Genomic DNA, 10058 nt, shown 5'->3' with positions numbered 1-10058 from the left:
ATGAATTTAATTACTAAGTTCAGAACTTGTAAAATTTCAAATCCAGAACCCTACTCTTAATAGATATTTTTCTCTTATACCACTGTAGCACTCTTTAACATTACTATACCAATCCGTACACCCACTTCTCTCACTCACTTCTCTTTAACCCACCCACCCCCCTCAACCCCCCCCCCCCAAATCATCCACCTTTGCCCAAATACCGACCAGACCACTCCCATCCCATCCATCCGCTCATCTCTCTGTGTGTTTCTTTTGTACCCTTTCTTCCTTTTCTTTCTTTCTCTCTAATTGAACCAAATATTATCTTTACCTCTTGAGTAGGCTTTTTCTTCCCTTTATGCTTTATATATTTTTCTGCTTAGAGCATCTTTTTGTCTTTCACCCTTCAATTCTATGACTTCACTGCATATATTCATGTTTCTTGATTAGGATATAGCTTTCTCTTCTTCTTCTTCTCGAGCTTCTTTCTTTCTCTTGGTTTACTGAAAGATTAGCTTGTTTAACACTTTGATCCATCCGAGATTCTCGGCCAAAAACCTAAAAAATTAAATAACTATAATGTCACTCGACATGACATCTTCGATTTCATCGGAACGTGTTTGTTACGTGCACTGCAACTTTTGCAACACCATTCTTGCGGTAATACTACTTCTATAATTCATCTAACTTCTTTCAATTTGATTTTGTTCCCTTAATTACAAAGCTTTTAAAATCTTGAAGTTGTTTTTACCATGCATGTTAAATACGAGATCAAAGACGACAAGGAGCACTTCATTTTAAGCTCATATGGGATGATTATGGGCATAGATTTAAAAAAAAAAAAAAACATGTTTTTGAAAGAGGATATGTCTTTTTTGGGTTTTGAAGTGAAGTAAATCTTGCTAAAACTCAACTTAAATGAAATGAAGTCTCTTCTTTTGAATTACAGGGCTAATTAAAGATGTATATGGTTGAAGAGAATTTTACTCGAGTATGTTGTAATTCTTGCTCAATATTTTATGTTAATTTTTACTAGATTTCACTTGGGAGAGAAAAAATAAAAGTAGTTTTGTTTGTTAGGAGTCTTCATTTGTCTGAAAAATCTTGAAAATTGAACTTCAAATGGGAATTCGGAGAAAAAAAGAAGAAGAATTGTGATCCAGTACGCTATTAAAAACCTGGATAATGAATCCAACAAGTCGGTAGGAGAAAAAAGAAAGTCGTAATTTTCATTTTAATTTGCAAATTATTGTTTTTCTTCTCCAAAAATTCACACATCTGATTTGTACTTCTGCACTGATCACAAATAATTGTACTAGTAATTTTGATGCCATTATATCTCTTCCCTGCAAATGAAAGAAAAAAAAGATGGTGGGGTTTTCTGTTCACACATTTCCACGCATTTGCCCACTGGATGAACAACTCAAGATATTTTTAAAATTTTTATTTTTTATTTTTCCTAATTCTTGGGATAGCATTTTTGTTTCTATTGTTCTCATGCTTCAAGCAATTATTGTTTTGTTACTCTTCTTCCTCCTGTCTAATAGCATTAATCCTTAAAATAAAAAACTAATAATCTTTGGATGCATAAATAGAATTGTAGTTTTTTATTTGAAAGAGTTTAAATAAGAATAGATGATATAGTTTGATCTTGGTTTTGCATCCTCTACTTCATGTATCATATTTAGTTTCTTTATACTTTTATTTAGAAATTTTGATGATCCTTGTAATGGACTGTGATTTCTGTTCTAGTCATGTCATTTTCCTATTTCTCTCTTTTTCTCACTTTTCTAGTGACGGAGCAATGGTCAGAAAAAAGTCAGAAGCAACAAAAGAAAAGGGATTAAAGAGAGAAAAGAGGAAGATGGAGAAAACTGATGTTTGATTTTTGCAATGTGAAAAAACTATACTAACAAACTCCATCCCATAGAGGAAGCTTGTCACTATGTGCAAATACAAAAATTGTGTCTTCCTCCTCCTACTTCATCCTTTAATGCTTCCCTTCTTCCTTCTTATTGTAAGTATAAAGGCGAATTAGAGATAAAATGATGAGTTCAAGGTTTTGGGTTCCTTGAAAATATGAGTTTAAAACATACTCCAATATTTATACTAATTTTAAGAATTTTCACACTGGTCTAAATTAATAAAAAATTGGGTTCAATCAAACCCCTCCCTTAAATAAAACTATACAATCCCTCTACCCCAAATTTGTCAACCTCTACCTAACATTTGGCCACAATGTGTCAATAACGTACACACATCCTCAAACGCAAACTAGAAAGCAGTCTATATATAGTTTTATTGCAAATGGTAAACTTATTAGTCCTTAGAGGAGGATCATCTTTTGCAGACATGATACAGTACTACTAGCTAGCAAGTTCATTGGAACTGTTAATTATAGACCATGTCAAGAATTTAATACGTAAAACATTTGTTCCATTGTGTTGTCAGGTTAGCGTTCCATGCAGCAACATATTTGCCATTGTGACAGTAAGATGTGGGCACTGCTCTAATTTGCTTTCTGTTAGTATGCAATCTTCACTTCAGCCTCTCCCCCTTCAAGATCCACAGGTAACTAAATATATTAGTGGAGTACAATATTTCATGTTCACTCTAATTTTCTTTTTAATTTAGTTTGTTTCAAAAAGAAATCTTTTGAAACAAACTAAATTAATTAACAAGAAATCTTTTGGTTATGTGTCCTTTTTGGTTTATTTCCTTTTGTAGTCAAACAAGAAAGTGAAAAATACTACTCCCATTTAGTTAACACATATTCAAATATTTAGAGAACCCAATTTACCTTTCTCCTAGTTAATTACTCTTTCTTTAGCTCATTCACATTATTTTCTTCCACTTTGATTTGTTCGTTTAAAAAAAAAATAGCACTTAGTATCCTCCATTTTCCAGTACTTCTTCCACCCTTTTGGTTCAGATAGTTTCTTGGAGGAATACATAATATCTTAATTAATAAATGGAATCATCGGAATTTACTTTTCTAAAAATATTTACGCTTTCGATGTATATAATTTACGTTTTAAAGTACTACTCTTATATAGGTCAATCTTCAACATTTCAGTTTTGGCTAATTCCACAAATATTTAGGGATGCATTATTTCATCACTTTTAGTTGGTGGGGGAGGAAAGTGTTTTATAATGATCATATGTTTTTTTTTCTTTTTTTATCTGACAGAAGCAGCAAAGACAACAGTCAAATGTTGAAAATGGCAGTAAAGCCTGCGGGTCATCATCTTCTTCCAAGTTCAACAGATTTTCTGCCATTGATTATTCTCCTCAAAATGAACCTCGAATCACTCCAATTCGCCGTGAGTACTCTCTCTTTCTCTCTCTCAATAAATCGCTACATGTTTATGTACATATTTGACTTGTTATTAAAATGTTTTAGCTTCTAAACATTGACAATATAAACGAAATTTATATTGTCAAATCACTTAAAAGATAACTATAGATATTATTCCATAATAAATACTAACACTAATAACTTAGAAAATAAGATGGATTACTTGCTGCAGGTACATACATTCATAGTATAATAAAAAATTTATATTGTCTTTGTTGAAAACATAATTAAATAAATAAAAGCAAACTCTCTCTGAAAAAGTAAGTAAACTTTTAATTGAGATTATTAGAGAAGACAACTTTGAGCTCGAGTCTCACAACCTCCTATTATAAAAATTTCAAAGAGCATAGTAAAAAATAGAAAAGTGAGACTTGAGGTAAAATAATGTATAAATTCACCCTTACAGTAGGGGACCAAAACCATTGTTTGAAAAAAGTGGTACAAGCTAAGAGCACCACCTATGCAAGATAAACGATAAGAAGTCCAATGAAGAAGGTATCTATCTCTTTAACCAAATGAGAGTGATTTGTCAGACTCCAATGAAATTTCCAGCTTCACTTATGACATCTGAAGTTTGATGTTGACATTACACTTGTATCCAACTCACCAATAGCACCAGAATCTTGAAACATAGGTTAAGTATTTCTGGAGCCCTAGCATCTCTTTTTACTAAAGGTCTTTTCTTGATTAGGTTAGTGAGGTGCTACTATACATGCGATGTCCATATTATCACATGAACAATTCTTGCACATTTTAATTTCTGTATGCATAAATACTAGGGAACTAAACGACCCCTAAACATTTATATTTTTTGAATATATATATATACATATATACACACATACCAAGTGGATGTACATGATCCAACAAAATATACAATTGTTCTCTCAGTGTGAGATTTTGATTTTGCTCTATAAATCTTCTGAATTTGATAAAATATGAGAATATGTAGGGGGCTTCAACATATATATATAGACTTCTGAGTTTAATATGAGAAAAAATTATGGTTAGGGGGCTTAAGAATTCTCAACTTTTGAGGTGTAGGTGCTACTTGATAGAGTTCAAAAGTTGTGAAAATTAGTACACTAAATAAGTACATATCTGAAATTTTACTAGCAATACGTACTACCATAGGTTTCTCAAGTTCAAGTTCAACAAAAATGTCATAGCTCACGAAAATCGGAATATAACAACATTTGCGCCCATCCCAAGCAAGTCACTATATAAAAAAAAAAAACTATAATTAGCTACGAACTTCGTTTTTATCTGTCGGTAACACAATTTCTTGATAATCTGTTGTTTATCCGTCGCTAAATAGGATTAGCGACGAATTTTGCTATTTAGATACAGAATATGTCCGTCGAAAATTTATGTTTTTTAGTAGTCCCAAACAAGTTGGATTGGCTATATGATCGTGACTTCTCATTTAAGCGATCAATTACAAAATAACCTCAATAAAGTGCACACATTTTGAGATTTCTGGTTTGCATACTGCAAACTATGTGGTCAAAATTTTCGTTATAGTAATGGCATGAATATATTACTTTCTTAATTTTGTTAGGAAATATGTCTAACTCCACCTTTTTGCCTATCTCAAACCATGCAGCACCGGAGAAAAGACAACGTGTTCCTTCTGCTTACAACCGATTCATCAAGTAAATTTGATTTTTTACATTGTTGCTGTGTTTTCGAGATAAATCTGAATCTAAAAAGGCAAAGGAAAAATAATAAACAACTCAAGATCGAGTAATTCAAGACCATATTTTACCATAAAATTCAGTAGATGTTAAGAGTTTATCGTGTTAATGCATGTAATATATGTGTTGCGTTTTAATGTGTAGGGAAGAGATCCAAAGGATAAAGGCAAGCAATCCTGATATTAGTCACCGGCAAGCTTTTAGCACAGCTGCCAAAAATGTAAGTCCTGCCTGCCCTAAAAAGAAAAAATGTAAAACAATGTTAAAATTTTTATCGAATGAGAATTGGAAATTGTATATATATTGTTTTAAACAACTTTTCCTTTGTGGATTATCTGATTAGTTTGAACGAGTTAGAGGGAATGAAAGAAGGAAGAATATAGGGTATTTTTTAAAGTTTATACAAACATACCAATAAGGGCGGAAAAAATAAAAAGTAAAACCCAAGAATACATAGACCATAACACCATGCACATATCTCTCAAAAGAAAAACTGAATTTCATCCTCAACAATGTAAAACCTACCACTAGCTCTCTCGTCTATGCCAATATCTAATCAATTTACTTAATTTCTTCCTTATTTCACTTTCTTTAATTAAGTGCTTTGTTAATGTTCGGATTGTCAGAGAATGTCTACACTTGTCCCCTTATTCGTTGTGTAAGGGTTCCAAAAGGGGTTTATAATAGTCCTCCACTATTTCACCCATTGCCTTAAAGTTTTGGATTGGATGTTCAAATTCTTTTGGGGAGAAGGGCAAGAACTCCTTAAAATCCTCTATAAGTCATTGCCAGGTCATGTTATGGTACTCATTATTGGAATCTAAGCAAATGAAAACATGAAATAAGTTTGATAAAAGTGCAAATCCTATACTCTTCTTAGATGACTATGACTAAGATTCCATTTTAGGACATGCCATAAATTGAATAAGAAAGTATGAGGACAACTTTCTTTGTTTTAGCTTTATTAATTCTGAGTTTTAGTGAGCTTATGAAATTTATTAGTTACTATAAAATGAAGAAAAATGAATGCATAAAGGTGGTCTTTGGTGATTTTAATGATTTATTTGTTTCTTCAAAAAGACAAGTAATAAAACAATATGGTGAAATGAAAATAACCTGTTACATGTGGGGTTTTTAAGCTGTCCACAAGAAAATGCATGGTAGGGACAAACAGGAATGGTCACTAAACAGAAAAGAGAAACCTGAAGCTATATCTTTTGGTATTTGCTACCTTTTGCAGTGGGCACATTTCCCTCATATCCACTTTGGACTCAAGCTGGAGAGCAACAAGCAAGCCAAATTGGACCATGCAGTTGCAGGAGAGAGTCCTCATAAATCTCTTGGTCTTTACTAAGATCAAAACTTGATACCAAAACTTAAACATATATATATTTCTAAATATTGTTTTCAAGTTGTAAAAGTCTCTCCAAATGGCGCATACAGTTTACTTTCCTGTGGTATCTTTGATTTTGTTCCTTTTTCGGTGTGTTCCCTTTTCAGGGCCGTAGGGTTCTTTGTTTGTGGCTAAATATTATGTATCCTAACTAGCTACATTCAATGTTTACTCCAATAACATACGCTTGCTCTTGTGACTTTCTATAAGTATCAATTTGGGTGTGGACGCCATTGTCAATTTGGTTATGACTCATTTGATGCACAAACGGATGAAATTTCTGAGTAAACAGATAGCCTAATCAAGTAAGTGGGGCTAATACTTCAAATAAGTAACCTGAAGTCAAGTTAGCTCTAAATATATTTTGCGTGACATATCATGACCAAACATGTTTACGCCTGTTTGCAGTATTCATAGTCATACGTGCAAGTACTCAATTTCTTTGAAAACAATTTGATGAAGTCAAGACACTTATCGAGCCAACATTTATAGAGTGGTAGAGTAATATATGTACCAACCAAACATGTTTACTCCAAAAATATATGGCACTCTTTAATTTTTAGTCTTATCCAAAAAAATTGATATTATTTTATATTTAAGAATTCTTTAACTTCAAACTCTCATTTATTCTTATATTATCACCATAAAAATTTCGATTTATAACGTCCACAAACAATGGCAGATCTACATGGAGAGGTGTGGGTGCTCAAGTACCCATGGTCTTCACCCAGATTTAGTATATTTACCTATGCAATTAACAAAATAATTTAGATTAGTACTGACTAGGCATCCCATATATATAGCTAAATTCTTTTACCGTCTTCTTTTTGGACTCTTTTCAATAAGTACTCATGACTTTGAAATCTTAAATCCGCTACGGACCACAAGTTCTAATAGTATTTTTGGTAAAAGTCATTTTTTAAACTTCATGCCTAGTGAAATAAATACCGCCATTAAAATAAAACAGATGAAAAATTGAAGTATGGAGAAGAGCATAGCAGCTAATTAAGACACCACTAGTTGTTGGAACAGAAAAAGTCAGGTGTCATGCGAAAGCTAGTAACACAAACCTTGAATGACAAAAAATCAGACAACAAAAGAGAAATATACCAAAAGAGACACAAACATATAACATGGTTCGGTCAATTGAGCTACATCCACGACGGAGATGAGCAATCCATTGTAGTAAAAGAGATTACAAAATATCGAGAGAACAAGCTCACAAAGAGGCAAACACAAGTAGCACACTAACACTTGTCACGTAAAGTTCTCTTCCTAAATACGACTTTCAAACCCTATATGGCTACATTGTGGATGCTACTGAATGAGAAGGACAAATCTTTAATTTATAGAACTCCAAACATTTTCCTACAAAAAAAGAGACTAGCCAGATATGGGAGATTTATAATTTCCTTTTACAAGAAGGAAAACTTAATTAAGGTAAACATGTTGTCCTTTACTTCAACAAATAAAAAAACCAAATATGGTAAGAAAATTATGACAAACATCTAACACTAGTCATGTGTTCCCACAGGTTGATGTAGCTAACAAACTATGGGTTCAATTAAACTCATTAATTAAAATACAGAGCTCGGATATATATGGAAAATATCATCAAATTTCAATAAATATTACATTTTGAAATGACACAGAGATGGCTGTGTATGCATGAAAGTGAGCACACAGAGAGAGAGCATGTGATGTGATAGTAACAGTTCAAGTCATGTTCATTTGTCATTGCGAGAGAGAAGAAGACAGAAAATAAACAAATCAAAAAACTGAGACCTCTATTTCACCGAATTTAATGCCACTGCCAAATATATAAAAACCCAACATAAACAAAACTATAGCAGCTTTAAACGAAAGTTTTTCTTGATTTGTTTGTTGCCAGCATTTATCACGCACGCTACTGCTATATAGTATTTCCCAACATTCTCCTCAAATTTACTGCTGAAGCATATTCCTTCCCTCCCTTTCTCTTCAATTTCCTTTTTATGAATCTAAACATAGAATTTTATATTATTTAAAAAAAGCGGAATTATGATGGAGAGTCAGTATTATCTACGGGAGGAGATTCCAAACTTATTTATAATATTATTTTAACATTATAAGTTTTAAAATTTTATTTTTTATTTATTAAATTTTATGTTCGAACAAATACCTTCACATAAAAAAACCATAAGGAACTACAATCTACAAGATCTTAATAAATCACTTGACCAGTGGGGGGGAAAAAAAGACCTCTTCTTTTCTCTATGGTTTAGGGAGGAATTACGATATGGCTCCAAATAGGTAATGTTTAATGAAGAAATTAAAACTAGACCAAAGTCCAGCAATGAAGTAATATGAAAAAGAAGCTAAGCTGCAATATTTCGATGTGCCATATGCATGCCTTAATGTAGTCATCAAATAACCCTTGATACAGCACTAAATATTAATTAGTATATGTTATTTATTAATGGCTGAACGGAATTTATTACCAGTATATATAGTAGTGAGTATATTTTTTCTTTTGTGGGGGCTTTTCAACAAATGAAATGACTACGTAACTAGAAATTGTCTATTGACTTCTGTCGGGTGGACACATTCATCATCCTGCAACTACCTTTATTTGTTCTTTAGATTCTTTATCAAAGGTCACATACTAGTAATAAAAAATTTAAGGAAAAAATGCATATTCTCGTTTTAGTAGTATTTATTTATTTATTCTTCTCGTTTCAAATTAAATTAAACTTTCTTTCTTTAGAGCCCTTTAAAGTTAATATTCTTATTGCTAAAAAACATCAAGGATATTACTTGCGTTTAGGTTTGTCCTAGGAAAATTAACGAATTCATAATAGTGCAATAAGATTTCTGAATATGTTTAAAATTTTCTAAATATTTTCCTTACTAACATATATTATATTTGGAGGGTCAAAAAGATTTTGCTTTAACTTTGAAAGATTTTAATAATTATCTTTGTTGTTTATAGTAATTTTTATGAATTTTTAAATATATAAATTTTATTTGAAAAACTTAAAAAGTTCATGTCTGAATTCATAACAAAAAATAAGTAATTGGATTATCATAATCAGAATTCTAGTACATAGATTGGAACATCAGATATAAATAGTATTGAATTCATTGTTAGGGAGCAGTTTAACCCAATGCAAGATTTTCCGTTACGAATTCAAATCTAGCCGGATTTTGTACAGGTACCGAAAACCGAATAAAAAAATAAAAACTCATATATTCCTCTTTCTAAATTAATAATCAACATCTTAGCTTTTGATTCAGTTTGACTATTAAGGGATACTTTGCTGTTTCTTTTTAGTCTTTATTTTTTCGGGGAGAGGGGGATTGAATCAAGTTGATGCCTGTCTAGTGTTTTGTGTAGGTGAGGAGCATTAAGCTTGCAGAATCTGATATGTCAAATCATGTAGTTGGTTTTTTGGAAGTTAGTGGATGGAACTGTTACGCCAACCTTATATATTTGGCTCTCAATGATATGTGCCCATCTGGCTAACACTTGGCTTTGCTTATATTTACTGGCTGCACATTTTTTTATGGTCAGGCATTGAGAGTAGTCAGCACTCAGCACTAGTCTGTCTTGTCAAAACACAGAACCCAAACAGTTGGCTCTCCGAAA

General features: G+C 32.0%; 1 protein-coding gene across 1 annotated transcript; it reads left to right on the top strand.

Moving 5' to 3' along the window:
- Positions 1-224: 224 nt before the first annotated feature.
- LOC107821376 (axial regulator YABBY 5) lies at positions 225-6629 on the top strand. Its single transcript, XM_016647813.2, has 6 exons — positions 225-642; positions 2434-2553; positions 3173-3305; positions 4947-4995; positions 5182-5257; positions 6278-6629. The coding sequence occupies exons 1-6, from the start codon at positions 562-564 to the stop codon at positions 6389-6391; spliced, it is 573 nt and encodes a 190-aa protein (XP_016503299.1). The 5' UTR covers positions 225-561; the 3' UTR covers positions 6392-6629.
- Positions 6630-10058: the final 3429 nt, after the last annotated feature.

This window comes from Nicotiana tabacum, chromosome 18, assembly GCF_000715075.1.
Source record: "Nicotiana tabacum cultivar K326 chromosome 18, ASM71507v2, whole genome shotgun sequence".
NCBI lineage: Eukaryota > Viridiplantae > Streptophyta > Magnoliopsida > Solanales > Solanaceae > Nicotiana > Nicotiana tabacum.
This window is presented reverse-complemented; position numbering and strand designations above follow the sequence as displayed.